Source organism: Neophocaena asiaeorientalis, unplaced genomic scaffold (genome assembly GCF_003031525.2).
Source record: "Neophocaena asiaeorientalis asiaeorientalis breed wild unplaced genomic scaffold, Neophocaena_asiaeorientalis_V1.1 scaffold353, whole genome shotgun sequence".
In the NCBI taxonomy this organism is placed as follows: Eukaryota; Metazoa; Chordata; class Mammalia; order Artiodactyla; family Phocoenidae; genus Neophocaena; species Neophocaena asiaeorientalis.
In genome coordinates, this window is record NW_020175261.1 from 922,501 (window position 1) to 942,593 (window position 20,093).

Genomic DNA, 20,093 nt, shown 5'->3' on the forward strand with positions numbered 1-20,093 from the left:
TTGGTGACTTAATAAAATTTCCTTTTTGTTTATGTCAAGTTTTTGAGATGCTTGACATTCTCTCTTTTCCAAAGCATATTAGCTGAATTTTTGACATTTAAACTAACTACAAGTAGGTAGAACTGTATTTTAATACATTGTAATATTCCCGTCTGTGTGCCTTATCCTAGAAAGGAAAGAGCAAAGAGAAATCCAATTAAAACTTTTAAATTGCAATTCTAATAATCTCATTAAAAAGTTTTGTACTCTGACTTAACCGTATAACTAGTGAAATGTTAATTATAGCATGCTGTACTTTGTGTGACTTGAAGTAAATGTTCAAAACTGATTGAATTTTGTATCAAAACAATAGGGTCACCCCCATCTTTTACCTTTACTTATCTTTCTGGTATGGAAAAGAGTATGAAACGAGAAAAATACTATCTTACTGTAGATGTGATTTCTCTCTCTGGGAAGAATACTGAGGGGCTGAGAAAAAATGGTGAGCACAGACAGCAGACCCAGTGTAATCAATCATTGCTAATATAGTTGATCTTATCAACTTAATTAATTAGAGCTGTAACTTTTTATTGTGGTAGGCAGATACTGAACTTGAAAAGATGGAAGTAAAATATTTTTAAGGAAACTTTGTGAGATAAGTCTTGCAATGAAAAGTTTAGCCTGGCATTTGATGTCATAAGTGAGTAGTCAGTGCAGATTTTCTTTCTTTTTACTCCAATAGGGAAAAGGGAAGAAATGAACTAAATGTATAATGACAATTTTAAAAGTCTGAAGGAGAAACTCAAGTTCCTATATCTGGAGGCTTGAAGAAAACACTCCTTTTTACATTAACCTTAGTAATTATTTGATGAAAAGGGGGGAGTATATTTTATTAATTAAATGCTAGACAAATTGCTATACCCTTAATCTAGAAATAGATATATATGAGAATTTTTTTTCCCCTCAAACTCATGTAAGGGATAAAACTTAATCCTTCCCTATTGGGCTGGAGGAAAACAGCTGTTTTTGTTATTTTAGGTACACTGCTTTGGATGTGGGAAAACCTCCAGAGAAAAATTGAGACATTTTCCTGAGCCACTTCTATTAGGATTTTGATAAAGAAAACTAAAACAATTAATTTAGTAGCATTATGAAAATAATTCTATTCATTACAGAAAAATAAGGAAATGGTAAAACATAAAAGAAAATAATCCTTCCAGTCAGAAAACATTAAAGTGGTTTTTTGAATGTGAGCATAGTTGAATGTATTCTTTCAGAGTTGTAGAAAAGCCTTACTTTTACAAGGAGCATGCATACTACACAAACATTGTAGCCTACTTTAAATTTAATATAACATTTGTATCCTTCGTAAGCAGTAAATAAAATATTCAGTATTTTAAATGGATATACCTATTGAAACCAAACATTGTTGGACATTTGAGTTATTGTCATTATAAACAGCTTTCACATAAGCATTTTTGTAGGTAATCTTGAAGATTCACAGTTCTTTTGGTAACTGTTTTGGAAAATGTCACCATGATGTAGTGATACCTATTTCAAATATAGCGTGAGCAGGTCACAACTAATAGAATCCAATAAAGGAAATTTATATAGAGACATTATTACTTAAATATTATGGGTCACAAACATTAAAAAGTATTTATTTCCTTGACTTTATAATGTACAAATTCCCCATAAGTGAATACAAATTATCTTGAAATTTAAAAAAAAAATCTAAATTCAGTGTAACAAAATTAAATTTTGAAAATTATTCAATGAGGATTTTTTTTTTTTCAGGAAAAAAAAGTGACATAATAGTATAATATTTGCTCTGACAGTTGAGCTTTGTTTAATTACCACAAGAGTGATGCTAATAGCTAAGAACGACTGGTAGCACCTTCTCCTTTGCCGTTGAGATTTGTGATATATATTTTTTTAAGTGTAATTTGAGTTCTCAGGTTTAGCCAAAATAATAACGGTCAGGAAAACTAATGTGGGACTATAATTTGGCACAAAAACAATCCTCTTCAGGTAATCAGGAATTCACTGTCGTAATCTAATTTTAATACACAGAATATGTATTATTAGAATCCAGTATTTTAAACTACTAGGTTTTAATAGAAAACTCAATTTTGATAAACACATAGAATCCTATGTCTAGATATGTATTGTAAACATATGCATCTGTATGAAAACTGAGAGGGTTAATACTGCTGCGTGAAAATACAGATGGTCTAAAATAATTATGGCTAGACAAAGTACATAATGTTATCAAACAGAAAATATAGTAGCCCAAATGTTTTATAGCTTCAGAACTGTTTTGAATGGAATACATAATGGAGCACAAACGTATAATCTATTGCCTTAAAATAAGATGAATTTTTCTTCCGTGAGACTTTTATGTAGGATGTAATACTGTAACAGAAAATGAAGACACTCTAATGTTTAATTTAAAAATATTTTTTTAAATTGTGGTAAAATATACTTACATTCAATTCTTAGGTTCCCAATCATTAGGGAATCACTGAACTAAATTTATCTAGTTAACAGTGTCTACCTTGTCCCTCCTCAGAATGTATTATTGCCTGAATGCTTCTATTCCTTTTTTGATCTTCGGAAAGAGTTTAAGAAGTGTTGCCCTGGTTCACCTGATATTGATAAACTGGATGTTGCGGCAATGACAGAGTGTATCCTTTAAGTGATGACCCAGGAATCATTTGAAAAGACAGCTCCAGAAAACAATGACAATTCAAGAAACTTTAAAACATTTTTAACTTTGACAGTGTATGAAAATTGACTTGTCCAAAATTTGTCTACTGTGCTAGGAGAAATGGTGTGATTACTGGCATCTTTCAAAGTAGTTATAATTTACTGAATTTGAATAGTGATTTAGATGGATTTAGACATGGATTTTTGTTAGGTGAACACATCTAAAATAGAATTCAATTTTGGATTGTGGGAGTGGTTTTGTTTTTTCAGTTGATGAATTGATAAATGATAAAATTGATAAATTGATAAAAGAATGTGGTGAAGACCACATTCTTTGCCAATTCTAAGGCCACTTGTTCTTGATTATCTTGGTTTTATTTCATCTTCTTTTGAATGGATAAAATTTTTTTAAAGTTTGGATGTATACTCTTGACAAACAGCTGTTCATTGGCACCCGTTTTAACCTTCTCTGGGTTTGTCAAATACATGTAGATTGTGGTAATTATTACAAGCCATCTTTTGAGATGATAAAATGAAGCTGAGATTTTATCCCAAATTCTTTCATAACCAAGAAAATATATCTGATGCATTACGTGTTGTAAAAGTAAATTTTATAATCACAAATCTTGTCATGAATGACCCATCATCTTTCATCCAGTAAGTCTTTAAAGTGCTAACTAATAAGGGTCATGTGCTAACATATCAGATGTAACACTGAGTAATAGAAGTGTTGGGGACTCGCCCAAAGCCACTATGAGAATCATCATGAAGTCAGATTCAAGTTATTTTCATGAACGTGGGGGTATAGATGTTTATTCTAAAAATTTCTCATCCATTTTCAGGTGCTAAAGCTTGATTTTTGTTTTATTTCAAAATTTCTTGATGTAAAACGTTGTTTGGATATTTTTCCTAGCCATTTATAAACAGATCAAACCCATTTTATTTGCCTTCTTGGAAGTAGGTAGCTAGAATTTTGGTGTAGCTGATTTAGCTACTAGTTAATTACTGGTTTAGCTTCCAGCAGTGCCAGGAGAAGGGTAGAATAAGCGCATTTGAGTGAATTCTTACAAGAGTTTCATTAGAAGGTTGGGACAGTAGAAAAACTTGCTATGTGTTTTGTTGGTTTAAATGCTGTATGAATTAGCTCAGGCTGCCATAACAAATACCATAGACTGGGTGGTTTATTAGCAACAGATATTTATTTTCTCACAGTTCTGGAGTATGGGAAGTCCAAGATCAGGGTGGCAGCATGGTTGACTTCTGGTGAGGGCTCTTGCTGGCTTTCAGATAGCTGCTTCTCTGTGTCTCAAATGGCGGGTAGGGGGAGTGGCATGGCCAGGAGTGTTGGGAGAGGTATCTTTCTTTTCCTCTTTTTATAAGGCCACAGGCCTAACAGATTAAGCCTCCTTCCTTATGGCCTCATTTAACTTTAATTGCCTCCTAAGTACTCTATCCCCAGATACAGTCACATTGGGGGTTAGTGCTTAAACACATGAATTTTGGGGAGGGACACAATCCCATCTATAGCAAATGCTAAACCATTTAATGTGCTGGTACAAAACAGAGAACGAAAAATTCTGGCAAAGTGTTAGTAGGTATTGAAGGGAAAGTGTAATAAGTTAATTTAGAAAAAGACAACTTGAGTAGGAAAGACAGTATATTAAGAACAGTTTATCCTGACTGCTCTGTTTTCTCTTTTAGCAAAGAAAATCTTTCCCTAGTAATTGTAGGTCAGATATTAGTAAAAATTTCCATAGCTACAAATAAGAGGTTCTTATATTTAGGTATTTCGGTTTTCTCAATGTGTTCACAGTTCAGAGAGCTTGTTAAAAGGTTACCTATTTTTTTTCTCCTTGGTTTCTTAAGAGCTTCACGTATATGTGATTTGGGGTTATTAGTAAACATCTTCAGTATGGTAACGTGGGCTTTTTACTTGCTCTATGCTGTATTATCTGCACAATATATACGTACTTTTAAAAAGTACTATATACTTTTATATAGTTTTTGCACTGTCTGACCTTAAAGGTGACCTAAGGTGAATGGGTAAGCTATGCTGATTATTTTTTCTGTCATTCCTTTTCATCCTAGCTCTATAACTGTTTGTTGGCAGTTTTTTTTCAAGTACCATGGAGAGGAAAATCAGAAATATTTGACTACAGTAAACAGGTGAATTGTGAATAAAGCTAAGCTGGGCTTCATTTCAGCCATATAACACCTGACATTTGAGGAAGGATCTCATGACCATTAAGTAATGCATTCATTGAAAAATTAGGGAATTTTTCTGTTTATTTTAAAACAGCCTAATTTTAGCCTAGTTTCTTTGGACTTACATCGGAAGTCTTAGCTTTTTTAGTTTTATTGCCAATCAAAAAGTGGATTTTTTGTTTTTGTTTTTGGCCACACCGTATGGAATGTGGGGATCTTAGTTCCCCGACCAGGGAAGGATCCCATGGCCCTTGCAGTTCAAGAGTGGAGTCCTAACCACTAGACTGCCAGGGAATTCCCCCCAAAGTGGATTTTAATCTTAAATGTTTTTATTAGGGTTTTATTTGCATACTTCTTTCCCATTTAACAGGTAAGAAATGTTATTAAGCCTTTCTGTGGTTTTTGTTTTATATTGCTGCTGTGATCAATTACTTTATGTCTCTTAGTCAGAGGATTCATTATTTCCCTGACTAGGCCATCAAACTAATTCCTCAGGTCAAAGACAATCATACCAAATTTGACTGTGCAGAGGATTTCTACAATGTCTGAACTAAAGAGCTGTCCAATTCTCAGACCACTAAACATTTTCCTTTCTAATATGGAAATGGCGCAGGATTTGGAAACATAAAGGTACTCATTACGCATCCTTGATGGTTTTGCCAAGTAGATGGAGAGTCATTTGCTCCAGAGGGATTACCTGTTCCACCAGGTAACCAGCGGGGGAGGGAGAGAGGCTCTTGCCAACCCACAGAAAGGAACAAGTAAGAATTTGCAGCTTTGCTTCCTTGGGAAAGTTACTGGCCTTCTCCAAGCCTCACTTTTATCTCAGGTAGTCCCCAGTGAAAGCTTTGTGAACCGTGGGTGCTATGTAAATGAAGTAGTATGACCACTTTGATAAAAGAAAAGGTTTAGGCATTTCTTGAATGCAGTCTTCGTTCTTATTTTAGCACATATTTTCCTCTTTTGTCCTTGTGTTGGTTCTAAAACCATTTCTGGTGTTAGAGTTGATCCTCTCTGAGTTATTCCAGCTGCAGTTTTGTTACCTGCTTTGAGTTATGCAGTCCTAGCTGGAAAGAAGACCTCATTTAGCAGGTGAACTGTGGGTGGCATTTTGTAAGCTTTTTACTTAATCATGTGAGGTGGTGAGGGTGTGATGATAGGAATTGGGGCCCATGTGATTTTTTTTTTTAAGGAAGAAATTTATCATAGGTCCCTTGGGGAAATTAATGCTAGTTGTCCCCTGCTGAAAGTACATTTTGATTATGAGGCTATTTGTATAATGACTTATCTGTTTTTTTAAAAAAAACAAACCTATTTCCCCCAACGGTATTGGATGGAATTACTTCCTCCTGGTTTCTTAACCTATTTTTTGTTAGCTTTGTAACTCATGAGCTGATTTATTCTCCTTGATCAAGACCTCTGCCGTTGTGTTTATTTCATTTTGCCAAGCCTTTACTAAGAACTCATTTTAAATGAAGTATGGCCTTGTCCAGAGAGCAGGTGAAAGAAGAGAACTGTCTATCAACTGGGTGCTTACTATTAATCCCATCAGTAGCCTCCCAAGAGCCCAGTGGAGGAGGTATTGCCCCCTTTTCATAGCTAGGGAAACTGAGGCTTAGAGATTTTATCTTAAGTTAGAAGTGTCAGCATTTGAACCTGAGTCTGACTGCAAACAGTCTGCTTGTTAACTAGGGGATAATATTCTAGAATTTATAAAGATTATCTGAGGGTGGGGTTGGCTATTTAAATAGATTATCTCCCTTATAAATTTATAGTCTATGTTTCCTGAGACTAAACTATTCAGGAGAAAAGGGAAGTTAATTTTGTAAAATTTCAATCTAGTTGTAGTTGTAGGGTATTGCATCCATACGTGCTGTTTGATATTATGAGCATATGCCGTTTCACTAGTGTAGCTTTCCATTAACAGGGCAAAAAAAAAATCACTAAACCACTCTTGTCTACCCATCCAAGTGTTAGTAGGGGCGTGTGTGTCTTTCCCTGTGTTTGTGTTTCACCACTTCTTGTTGGGGGTATACGATATGTGTTTCTGTGGGCGTGCTACTGACACAGTGACGAGGGCAAGTTTTTCCCATATATTAAAGATGGAGATAATAGGCTTACTAGCAGAGTGGTTAAGAACACGAGCTCTGGAGTCAGATTTACTGGGGATGAATTTACTGTACCTCTCAGCCCCAGTTTTCCCATCTTAAAATGGGCATAACTACTGCAAGGAATAATGAGCTAGTACATGGCAACCACTCAGCCACTGCCTGCCCTACTGTGTGCTCTCCAGCGTTGACTGGGTTGTAGCATGTCTCCAAAGAAGAAAGCCATCCGCCAAAGACTCTGAAAGGACTTCCTTATTCATTTAAGACCTTATCTAAACTGTCTTAGGCCTGAAGAATTTTTTTCTAATCTTTCGTGAGACTGGTTATAGATCTTTTAAAACATCAGCTACATGTTAGTACAGGTAAGCTTCAGGGTTTAGCTTCTCCATATGTAAAAATAGTGTGTGCGAGTGTGGTTCATTCTGCACTTATGTGCTTATTTGTTATGACTAGTTGAACTGGGCCTTTGCAGTCGCAAAACCTTCATTGCTCTTAGAAAGTGGAGGCAGATGCTGAATCCTCCTTGGCACCTTTCTGCGTATGAAAGGGATTTTAACTATCACCAAGTGTACAGTTAAGTTGGCTTAGTAGTTGACCTTGTTGGCTAGAGGGGGGAAGAAATGATCTTTGGCACCACATCGGTGTGATGTGAGCTAAACTGGCGAATACTCTGGTATGTGGTCTGTAATACGTTAGGTGACTAGAAATACTGTATATTCTTGGCCAGCACTCAGAGTTGTTATGTTAATTTTGTGTGGTTTGTTTTGATTATAAAATAATTTACTTTTAAAATGTGAGTTTCGGAATTCCAGGATAGTTTTTTGGGTTTAGAAGGCTTTGGAAGACATTATCATGGAGTCTCCCTTTCCTAATTTATTTATGCCATATAAATGTCTTTTTCTAAAGTAGAAATTTTTATCTTTTTTTTTTTTTTTTTTTTTTTTTTTTTTTTTTTTTTTTTTTTGTTTTGGCATTAGTTCCTACTTCTACCTTATTTCTTCGGAGGTATAATTGACTTGTCTGTTTTGCGCTTTGTTAACAATAATACCTCCTGAAGTAATATTTGGTAGGATGGATCTCGCTTTTTTTGTTTGTTTTTCCCCCTCTTTGAAAGAGTAAGCTTCTGAGGAATAGAGTTAAAACTATGGTTTTAGATTCCCCAGCATTTATTACTGGTATAAAGAAAGTTTTTGTTGCTTTGGCTCTTAGTGATATTATTCTCTTGTTGCAGAGCACAGGCTCTAGGCATGCGGGCTTCAGGAGTTGTGGTTGTGGCTCATGGGCTTTAGAGTGCAGGCTCAGCAGTTGTGGCACACGGGCTTCGTAGCTCCGCGGCATGTGGGCTCCTCCCGCACCAGGGATCAAGCCTGCGTACCCTGCATTGGCAGGCGGACTCCCAACCACTGCACCACTGGGGAAGTCCCTACACTGGCATTCTTGATTTGCTTCTTTCAAAGCTCATTTTAAAATATAGCAGGTTATTTATAGAACCTGTTTTTTATTTTTTTATTTTATTTATTTGGCCATGCGGCAGGTTTGAGGGATCTTAGTTCCCCTACTAGGGGTCAAACCCTTCCCCCTGCAGTGGAAGCATGGAGTCCTAACCACTGGACCGCTGCAAAAGTCCCTAGAACCTGTTTTTTAAATTATACAACTCCTATAAGGGTAATTTATCACTTTCTGGTTTTTCCTTCACATAATTGTAGGAAATTCAGTTCTTAGTTGGAGCACGATTTCAACTTTTCTCGTGACATTTTATGCTTGCTATTCCTTTGTTCCTTTAGCATAGGAATTTTATTGAAAAATGCCTGGCAATATGGGCAGTTGTGTTACTCTTATAAAAAAGTAAACAGGGTAGAACGGGAAGAAACAAACTTGTTGTGTTGGGGGGACGGGGCAGTGTTTAATGGCAATGAAAAATGGCTTTGAGTTGGAATTTTGAATTGGGATGCAATTTTAACATAGTTTAAACTTAATTGCTCCACAATGTATTTTTATATGGTGCTTCTTTTATTTATTTATTTATTTATTTATGCATGCGGTACGCAGGCCTCTCACTGTTGTGGCCTCTCCCGTTGCGGAGCAACAGGCAGGCTCCGGACGCGCAGGCTCAGCGGCCATGGTTCACGGGCGCAGCCGCTCCACGGCATGTGGGATCTTCCCGGACCGGGGCAGGAACCCATGTGCCCTGCATCGGCAGGCGGACTTTCAACCACTGTGCCACCAGGGAAGCCCTATTTTTATTTACTTTTAAATTTTTATTTATTTATTTTGGCTGCATTGGATCTTAGTTGTGGCACGTGGGATCTTCTCTAGTTGCAGTGTACAGGCTTCTCTCTAGGTATGGTGTGTGGGCTCCAGAGTGTGCAGGCTCAGTAGTTGTGGCACACGGGCTCAGTAGTTGTGGCACACGGGCTCCCTAGTTGTGGCTTGAGGGCTCAGTCGTTGCGGCGTGTGGGCTCAGTTGCCCTGTGCCCTGTTGCCCTGCGGCGTGTGGGCTCAGATGCCCTATGTGGGATCTTAGTCCCCCAACCAGGGATTGAACCTGTATCCTCTGCACTGGAAGGTGGATTCTTAACCACTGGACCACCAGGGAAGCCCCCTATGTGTGCTTCTTTTAGATAGAAACTAAGAACTTACTTTTAAAGAGAGGTTATTTACCTGGGAAAACTGAGTGTTCTGAAACCAAATGTGTCCATTTTCCGCAGTCAGAAAAGGTAACTTCTTTTGAATGGATAAGTTAATATTGGCGGACTTTGTGGCACTAAGGAAACGTTCCTTCTGTTCAACTATAAGCGAAGTCTCAGGACTTCTCTAAGTTCTGTGTAAATGCAGCAATTTGCTCAGTTGTATCCTGACATGCTCATTTTGTTCCCACCATGTCTGGCTTTACTCTTCCTCGTTTCCTCATGGCGTTTCTCATTGCAAAGCTGGCTAAGCCTGTTGGTGCTGTTGTGGCTGCCTCAAGGGCAGGATGACTAAGTCGCATGACAACCATAAATCAGGAGGCACAGATTCATCTTTGCTTCTCTCAAGATCAGACGTGCAGCAAGTAATGCAATATAGAATTATAAATTGATAGGAGAAAGAATTGGTACTAAAAGTTTCTTCTCACTCCCGTTTATTTGTTGTTCATGGTACATTCTGGTAAGAATTATGAAAAACTGAATGAATCTTCCAAAGACAGTGGTGTGAGTGGGTGGGCGGTTTGGGCATGCAGGAGGTTGGGTGACTTTTAAAAGTTGCTGGGAGCTTAGAGCTGCTGATCTTCCTGGTGTGTGATGACTTGAAGGGAAACATGTTGGGACGTGTTACGTGGGACCAAGTTAGCCAAATGTCTAGAACATATTCTTAATTTAAAAAGTAGACTTCAGTAAAATCTTCAGCTACAAATCTATTCTACAGAGACAGGATACTTTACGTTGTTGCTTTTTCACTTGGCTTTCATATCGTACATTTAGAAAGCTTCTCAAAAACTATTGCTCAAAACAAAGCAAATTAAGCAAAACTTCTTATCTTGGTGCAGGGAATTACAGACACATTGTCAAATCAGAGCTGGGAAACTTGAATGAGTTACAGAACTTCTCTCAATCCTAGTTTCAACTGTTTGGTTTTACTGTTATCTACCTGGCAGGGCTACTGCAAAAATAGAAGGAAATAGACAGTGTTTGGCACAAAATGGTGTGTAGTAAATGCCATCATTATGTCAGTAGAGTCTTAGAAGTAATAGGTGCTGTGGTTGATGGAAAGAGATCAGAGGAAAGCGGACCTGTGCTCAGGAAATGCATAATACAGTTGAAGAGAGTAATATTGTATAGGAATAGTATCTAATCAACTCTTAACTTGATGGTTGTGACCTAGAGCAGTCAGGGAAGACTTTGGTGCTGAGTGGGAGTGATCCATGGTCTAATTTGGTTAAGAAGATAAGACGGTTTTATAGGGGAGTTACCTGAGCAAAGGTGAGAAAGTTTATGCCTCTTGTCATTGATAGAGGAGAAAAAACTGGTTTGAATTGAATATAGTTTCCAGTTCCTTCAAAGCTTAATTTTTCCCCAAGATTCTGTTTTGGGATAGAAAGTTACGATGTGGCAAACATTCCTGTGGCATTCTCTATTTTCGGCAATTTTCATTCCTCTTTAGCCCTTCAGTAAAGAGCTAAAGAGTCAATGTTTTAGTTTTTTGCAGGCCACGTACAGTCTCTGCTCATTCTTTCTTTACAATCCTTTAAAAAAAGCCATACTTTTCTCTGGGCTGCACAAAAATAGGGTGAGGATCAAGGATTGACTCTTGCTGTGTTTTCATCCATGTTCCTTATGGTGTAGGGTATGCGTGCTTGCATGAGTGTGTGTGTGTGTGTGTGTGTGTGTGTCTCTGCTGACAGGGGTTTTGCCACAGCATCAGGTTGGTCCTTATGCAGTGTTTCCTTGGTCAGATTTCTTCAAAATTTCTATCTAGTAATGGTCTCCTACATGTAGAAGTTGTCTCTGAATCAATAGATGGTAAGGGGTTAAGTTGCCACTCTTGGGAGATGTTGGCTTATACCTGCGGTTCTCAACCTGGGCAGGGTTTTACCCACCTGGGGATATTTGACAATGTCTGGAGACATTTTGTTTTGTTTTGTTTCTGTTTGTTTGTTTGCTGTATGCGGGCCTCTCACTGTTGTGGCCTCTCCCATCCGGATGCGCGGTCCCAGCGGCCATGGCTCACGGGCCCAGCCGCTCCGCGGCATGTGGAATCTTCCCGGACCGGGGCACGAACCCGCCTCCCCTGCATCGGCAGGCGGACTCTCAACCACTGCGCCACTAGGGGAGCCCTGGAGACATTTTTAATTGTTATTACTGGAGGTAGGTAGAGGTCAGCATGCTACTAAAAATCCTATAGTACACAGGACACTGCCCCACCCCCCAACAAAAAATTATCTGCCCTATGTGCCACTAATGCTGAGGTTGAGAAACACTGGCTTATACAATGGCATTGGTCTCCATTTCTTGGATATGTTTCTCTTTATTTCACTGTACGCCCTTATAAGGCTGAAAGTGTTATTAGAGTTGCAGGGTTCCAGACATTTGGTGGCAGAGTTTACATGATAAACTATGGCTAGTCACAGCTCTTCTTCCTTAGTTCTGTAAGGATCCATAAAGTCCCTCCCATCTCCCCAGAAAACTTAGGGCAGTTGTCTCCGTAAAGCATCTTCATCCTTTGGCTCCAGTTTTTCTGTCCTATCATTATGTTCTTTGAAAATGGCGCTGAATTAATAAATACTTTATAGCACAGCTTCCCAAGGAAAATCATTTTAATGACCCCAGTCAGTGGTCATTGCTCTGTTGCTTGAACATCTCTTGGGATTGATTTTCTAATCCCTCAGTGGGGAGCACATTTATTTCATCACTAGATGATTGATGTAAAGGGCGGGACTGCAGGGGGAAATGCAGAAATTATCCACCATTTTAGCTTGATGATTATCCTGTGAGCATACAAATAGGCATCTGGTGAGTTCAGATTTTTTAGTCATAAATGTGACCCTCTTAAAGTGTGATTATCATAAGTTATGGAAGTTGATCACCTGAGGGTTCTAGGAAGAGCGGGGAGAGCATCACATATTAAATGCCTGCGTTGTGTCCTGGGCTTGTTTTATCTCATTTAGTCTTCACAAGAGCCCAGGGAGGTAAAGATTATCACAGCTTTGGCTTTACAGATAAGCTGAAGTTTCGTGGGGTTAAGTAATTTGCCAAGGAACATATGGCTGCCTTTCTACATGCAGCATATTTAATTACAGAGAAATGTAACCGGTTGAGGGATGACACACAAATGAATTTGCTTAGCATGTCTCTTTACTGGAGAAAGACAAGAGGAAGCTGTGGGGATGAAATAGAAAGGAATTTTGAATTGAGAATAGAATATTACTCATTCAGAAGACTGGCTATAATTCTTGGTGGGGAGAAATCTCTGAGTTGTTTTTACATTGTATCCTTTTTGTTTGCAGTAAAATAGTACCTACCGACTTTTTCTTAATATTTGTCTTCACATTTTACCCTTCTTACAAAATACCAGTCAGGAAACATTTTTATAAAATAAGGCAAACATCTTAATAACCACCGCTCAGATGGCTGTTTTCATTTTAAACTCGAGAAAAGATAGAGTCCCATAGTATTATTTGTTACGTGCATTGTACTGCATTATAAAACTTATGCAAAACTTGATGGAAATCTCTTCTGGTTGCACCCTCAAACCCAACTTGAGCCATGCATTTCTTTAAAAGCCATGTTTCCTGGCTTACCCAAACAGTGTACTCACTTAATCAAAAGCTACATTAGCCATTGTTGTCTCTGAGTGCTTGAACCGTTTCTACACATCTACTCTAAAAGGACAAGCATTTGCTGTCATCCAAGATGGGTGTGTTATGGGGTTCCAAAAATCTTCTAGAAGGGAGTTCTGGATAAAAATGGAGTCATAGACATGTTTTCAGTAATCTGAAGTGTTTTGAACATTAGGCTTAAAAAAGTCGTTTAATCCCTTGTGGTCTTGAAGGATGTAACTGTAACTTTAAGTCAGCATGGTCATTGCCTTGTGTGTGTTGTAAAGACAGGGTGGGAATTCTGTTAACTTTGTTGTACGCTTCATGGTTTGACGCTAAAGTGCTCAATATTCATGCATTTGCTACCACTCAATAAACATTTTATTCCTGGTAATCCTCAGGACAGGATTGATTTGGCCATCTTAGCCCAATAGGGCGATTGGACACTTCAGGAAGCCTGGGTGAAGTCCAGACTGATGGGAAGCAGCTAATCCGAGATTTCAAAGAATTGTCAATCTAGATGCATTTTACTTGGCTTCTTGGCTCCGTTGAGAGTTTAATTTTGGGTAAAAGCAACCTCATTTTACCTCCCCAAAATGTTTCCTTAACTTAATCTCCCAGGTTTAAATTTCGAGAAGAATAATTCAGCCTCCCGGTATGGAGCCTGTCAAGTTGAAGATATGGGAAATATAATTTTAGCAATGATTTCAGACCCTTATAGTAAGTATTGGTGTTGTAACAATGCGGGCCTAGTATCTGATCCCATCCACTTTCCCTCGCCTATACTTCTGAATCGCCACCGCCCTCCCCCTCGGCTTTGTCTCCCTGATAGCTAAAATGATGACTTGTATGTTCTCATTCTAGATCACAGGTTTTCAGATCCAGAAAGAGTAAATTACAAATTTGAAAGTGGCACTTGGTAAGTACTTGCATACTATTCCATTTGAGCCTTTTAGTGTGTTTTTATTCATATTGTGATATTTAACTCCTGTTATATTTTAGTAACTTTACTAAACCTTTTGGGTATCCATTTTTAAATAATAGGTCATTCGTTAAAGAAGATTGTATTTTAAAGTAAGCTTGGATGTTGGGATTAACATTTAATGAAATATTTGTATCCTTAGTCACTATGACTTTAGGTTTGTGTTTGTGTTGTGTTTGTGTCTTTAGGTACATCATAAGTTTGTGTTGTTTGTGTCTGCGATTCTGATTTTAGCCTCTCTGAACTGTCCATCCTCACTGGAAAACTTCCAAAGGAAAATATCATAGGCTTTAAAAGAGTTCACAAGGTTTTTACTGAGATAGTTTTAAGTATGTTCTATCAGCTCCTACTTTAAAGCAAAGGAAGTAACTGGGGAGAAGTATGAAATGGTGGTATCTCTGTTTGTGATCACAAGTAGACCTATTTAAGTTTGTAAATCACTGCAGTGAATTTCATGAGATTGCTCGGTGCCTGAAGTGAACAGAAACTTCTGACATGTTTGCCCATAAGAGAGATGTTGAGGCCTATTTAGTTGTGGAGAAAGTGACTCATTAGGAAATGTCCTAGGAGTACTGAAAACATAAACATGAGAGGAATAGAACATCAGAAGGTGTCAAAATATAGAATAGGTGATTTACAAATGACTCATTAAGGTGTGGGAGCTCCCAAGCATTTCCATAAACGCTCTCTGTGATGCCTCCCTGTTTGATAGGGGAGATATTGTAATGGCAGACTTCTTACCATGTGCACACATTACCCATGTGGGTTAATTACCAGCTTTAGGTGGATCTTAAGTTTTGCTGTCAAACTGGATTTAAATCCCACTGGTGTACTAGCCAGATCAGAGAAGGAATTTAAACCCATCCTTCTCGGCTGTACGAACTTACAGGCCATGAGAGTATTGGGAGAACTTTACTTCCTGTGAATCGTCGCTGCGTTCTTTTGAGAACAAGGAAGCAGCAACTCAGCTGATAGGTGGTTTGCTGGGTGAGCAAGCTGTGCTGAACTGGCATGGGCAGTTGCCTCTGTATAGTAAACCACCTAAAGAATACTTTGAACTGTGCCCAGATAATTTTTGAGGTTATGAAGTAAGTTGGGCAGTACTACAAGTCTGTCTGAACTCCAAAGAAATAATACCTCAAGTGTAAATAGGCCAGTTGTCTTCTGGGGGGGTAATAGGTCAGGCTGCCTAGCATTAATCATGCAGCCTGACGTTTTGCTTGAATCCGCAGCAGCAAGATGGAACTTATTGACGACAACACGGTAGTCAGGGCACGAGGTTTGCCATGGCAGTCTTCGGATCAAGATATTGCAAGATTCTTCAAAGGACTCAATATTGCCAAGTTGGTTTTCCTTAATCTCTATTTTATTGAACAATCCTAAAGGGATAATAGATTTTCTGTCATTTTCTCCTCACTGTTTGTTTCTTTTTCTATTGCTTTCTGTTCTGTTAATTTCAAAGGGGAGGTGCAGCACTTTGTCTGAATGCCCAGGGTCGAAGGAACGGAGAAGCTCTGGTTCGGTTTGTGAGTGAGGAGCACAGAGACCTAGCACTCCAGAGGCACAAACATCACATGGGGACCCGGTACATTGAGGTATGTGCTCACAACCTGACATGTGACACCCTGACCACCCTGGCATCTTGAATGAATGTTCGCATCAGAAGGCTCAGAAACTGTATTTAATTTCCCTTTCTTTTCTTAGGTTTACAAAGCAACAGGTGAAGATTTTCTTAAAATTGCTGGCGGTGAGTACCTTTTATATAATGTGGCTATAATAACAAGAATCTAAAATTTTACTTATATAGCAGAGGTAGATAAATAGGGTCATGAATGGTAGATAAATAGGGTCATTTTATTCCCAATGAAACATAAAAGTTGACTTTTTTTTTTCTTAATAGGAGGAAGAAATATCCAGTAGTGTCAGTGTAATGTGTAACGCTTGCCCTAAGGCTTGAGTCAACCAACCGTAGTTAAATAGCCATTAAAAATAGTGCTATACAAAGGTCAAAGGGTCATATAAAGTCGTGTACAAAGGGAAAGAGTAGTTCATGAAAGAAATTAAATGGTCTGAAAACTACTTTCAAACAGCCATATCAGAATATCTGGAATTGTTGCATATCTGCTTCTAGTTTTTCTCTTAACTTCCTTTACTCATCAGTGGCCGGGAACATGGTAGCATTCTGGCTTCTAGTATTTTAGAATATATGGTGTTTGTAGTAATACGGTCAGAATGAAGTGGGAACAGATAAAGTCATTATCTAATTCTTGAGTGATTCAAAACTTTATAACCTAAAAATAACAGATGCATAAAAAATGTTAACTGTGGTTTGTCCAACAGATGTTTTTCTATATGTGTACCTACTCTGTAGGTTCCTATTTTTCTGCTCATACTGTTTTAACTTCCTTTCTCCTTTTAGTATATTATGAATATCTTCTTATGCTACTCAAATTTCTTAAATGTTAAATGCTGTACAGTATTATATGTACCATAATTTTTTTAAAAAACAATCCTATTGGGCATTTAGAGCTTACCTCCATTTCACTCTATGTTGCAGTGAATATTTTTGTATCTCTGTATGTGCCACTCATTAGGATAAATCTCTAAAATTAGGATAGCTAATTCAGAGAATGTGGGTGGACCTTTTAAGGGGCTTTTGACACCTATTGCCAAAATATACTAAGGTGATTTTCACTTAAATACAGAGAACATTTATATCCCTTCATTATATAGTCCTGATAAAAATCTTTGCAGCTGTAAAATTTGTAGTAATAATATCCTGTTCATACAATGAGCTGGTATATTTCTTGCACTTTTTTCTTGAGATAAACCAAGGCTTCCCAATTCAGAGCTTCAAGGTTAATAGTGTTTCCATTGTTTGATATTGGTTGGGGATAAAGTATATTTGGAGGTGCTGTGGTCCTGAGGTTCCATGGCAGATAACATTGCAGATGGCAAAGTTAACGTCCACATCAGTGCCTGGGACTTCATGGTATATGCGCAGTATGATAAGAATTTGCGCTTGGGGAAAATGTTACTAGTAAAGGATGTATATTTGAGTCTTTGCTGCAGCAGTGTACAAAATGCTTTATGTCTGGCAGTGTTGATAAATGTTGAAACTGGCTGCTAAGTATATTCATTATTCTCTCTACTCGAGTATGTTTGGACCTTTCTTAATAAAAAGTAATCAGGAAAATAATACCAAAAATCACTAAAGAGCTTTCTATGTAATAACTTATTCTCATAATTTAGGAGGTAGGTAGTTTTACTCCCATTTTACAGATGATACAGAGGTTAAACTTGGCTGAGGTCATAGCTTGGTAAATGGTAAAGCCACAGTTGCACCCAGACATTTCTAATTCCAGGGCCTGTGCCCTTAACCACCATGACTAGTTGCCTCTCCTTGAGAAGAATATGGTGGTTGGTCCATGATGTAACTGTATGGCTACCTTCCTATATTAACAGGGGTATTTTATGAAAATGGTAGGGGGAAAGTTCTAAATTTATGGGAAGAGAATTCTGATTCCTGGGATGTTATTATGAATTCGTATGGGAGTGTGGGACTTATGAATTAAAGACATTGCCAAAAATTTTAGTTTCTTATATTTGGTAAAGTTGATGTCTTAACCACTTCTCCCTGTGCTTCCTGATATTTGTGTTCCCTAGGTACATCCAATGAGGTAGCCCAGTTTCTCTCCAAGGAAAACCAAGTCATTGTCCGCATGCGGGGGCTCCCGTTCACGGCCACAGCTGATGAAGTGGTGGCCTTCTTTGGACAGCATTGCCCCATCACTGGGGGGAAGGAAGGCATCCTCTTTGTTACGTACCCAGATGGTAGGCCAACAGGGGACGCTTTTGTCCTCTTTGCTTGTGAGGAATATGCACAGAACGCACTGAGGAAGCATAAGGACTTGTTGGGTAAAAGATACATTGAACTCTTCAGGAGCACAGCAGCTGAAGTTCAGCAGGTTGGTTTTTAAGAGCATGTTGGTGGCTTTGCGTTATTTCTATTCTTTCTTTTTTTAAAAATTAATTTATTCTTTAATTGAAGTATAGTTGATTTACAATGTTTCAGGTATACAGCAATGATTCAGTTATACACACATATATATATTCTTTGTCAGATTCTTTTCCATTATAAGTTATTACAAGGTATTGAATATAGTTCCTATTCTTTATTTCTGAAAATAATACATTATTCATTGTGTTAAAATAAAACTTAGAAATTACAGGAAGTATAAATGCATGAAAAATATCTATTCTGTAACCAAATGATAGCCACTGTTATGTTAACATACACACAAAAAAATACTATGTTTTTATATAACTGGAATATTGCTGTAGATATACTTTTGTATTCAGTTTCAAAAGTTTACTCATGTCTGAAAATTTTAATCTTTAAGTTAATACTATGTCTCACAGGGGCATATAATTTATTTATTAATTATATTGTACATTTGGGTTGGGTTTTTTTCTGTCAGAAGAAATTTCTAGGTAAACCTGCTTGTCTGTCAATTTCTTCTTTTTTTAATTAATTTTTATTTTTGGCTGCGTTGGTCTTCGTTGCTGTGCGCGGGCTTTCTCTAATTGTGGTGAGCAGGGGCTACTCTTCGTCGCAGTGCGCGGGGTTTCTCATCGCGGTGGCTTTTCTTGTTGCGGAGCACAGGCTCTAGGTGCGCAGGCTTCATTAGTTGTGGCTTGCGGGCTCTAGAGAGCAGGCTCAGTAGTTGTGGTGCACGGGCTTAGTTGCTCCGCGGCATGTGGGATCTTCCCAGACCAGGGATCAAACTGTGTCCCCTACGTTAGCAGGCGGATTCTTAACCACTACGCCACTAGGGAAGTCCCTATCTGTCAATTTCTCATTGATTTCTTTAGAACTGGATCTAGGGTGTGAGCTTTTAAGGCTTTAATGTCTTGCCAAATTTATTTCCCAAAAGGCTTGATCAGCTCCATATTGCTGGTGACAGTGCAAATTGTCCTTTTGTCCTGTTACAACCTTTCAGAATTCAGTGCTGTTTTTGAGGCACAGATGGGACAGTCAGCTCCTGAAAACACACTAAGATCCAAGCGTAAAACTATCTGTAGGGTCTCAAACCTTTCAGCTATTCTTCTTGACTGAACATTTCTCTTCAACGGTCAGTTAGTATTACCTTTGCACCTGAGATCCTATAGACTGTTTCACATGGCTCTTCAACTCATTTCTTTTCTGTGTGTTTTTTTTTTGGCTGCGTCGGGTCTTCATTGCGGCTTGTGGGATCTTCGTTGTGGCTCGCCGGTTCTTTGTTGCAGTGCTTAGGCTTCTCTGTAGTTGTGGCTTGCAGGTTTTCTCTCTCTAGTTATGGCGTGCAGGCTCCAGAGCGTGTGGGCTCTGTATTTTGTGGCACACGGGCTCAGCAGTTGTGGCGCACAAGCTTAGTTGCCCTGCGGCATGTGGGATCTTAGTTCCCTGACCAGGGATCGAACCCATGTCTCCTGCATTGGAAGGCGGATTCTTTACCACTGGACCACGAGGGAAGTCCCTGTACTGGTATTCTTGAACCCTAAGCTATGAGCATACTTGTAGTTTAAACAATTCTGTACTTTGTTGAAAATGAGTATCATAAATTCTGAATCTCTAAAGTATGCTGAGCATGCTTTAGACTTCAGACACCCCTAACTAAAGGGGAAAAATGAGATTTTTATTTTAGATCTTTATTTCGAAGAACAGTTTCATGGAAATCATGCCCTAGAATCATACAGAGCCTTGGCTACTGTACATTAATTGGTTTGGTTGTAGAGTATGCTTTCTCTGTTTGACTCAGCCATAGGTGGTTTT

General features: G+C 38.3%; 1 protein-coding gene across 6 annotated transcripts in view; it reads left to right on the forward strand.

The window, feature by feature from the left end:
- Nucleotides 1-20,093, forward strand: part of ESRP1 (epithelial splicing regulatory protein 1) — a 60,926-nt gene that overhangs the window by 2,705 nt on the left and 38,128 nt on the right. For all 6 annotated transcript variants that reach the window (XM_024765448.1, XM_024765441.1, XM_024765442.1 and 3 more), the window contains exons 4-10: nucleotides 2,552-2,666; nucleotides 13,918-14,016; nucleotides 14,161-14,215; nucleotides 15,511-15,621; nucleotides 15,741-15,873; nucleotides 15,983-16,025; nucleotides 17,945-18,246. In XM_024765448.1, coding sequence (XP_024621216.1) covers nucleotides 2,552-2,666; nucleotides 13,918-14,016; nucleotides 14,161-14,215; nucleotides 15,511-15,621; nucleotides 15,741-15,873; nucleotides 15,983-16,025; nucleotides 17,945-18,246 — 858 coding nt within the window. The remainder of the gene's footprint in view (nucleotides 1-2,551; nucleotides 2,667-13,917; nucleotides 14,017-14,160; nucleotides 14,216-15,510; nucleotides 15,622-15,740; nucleotides 15,874-15,982; nucleotides 16,026-17,944; nucleotides 18,247-20,093) is intronic.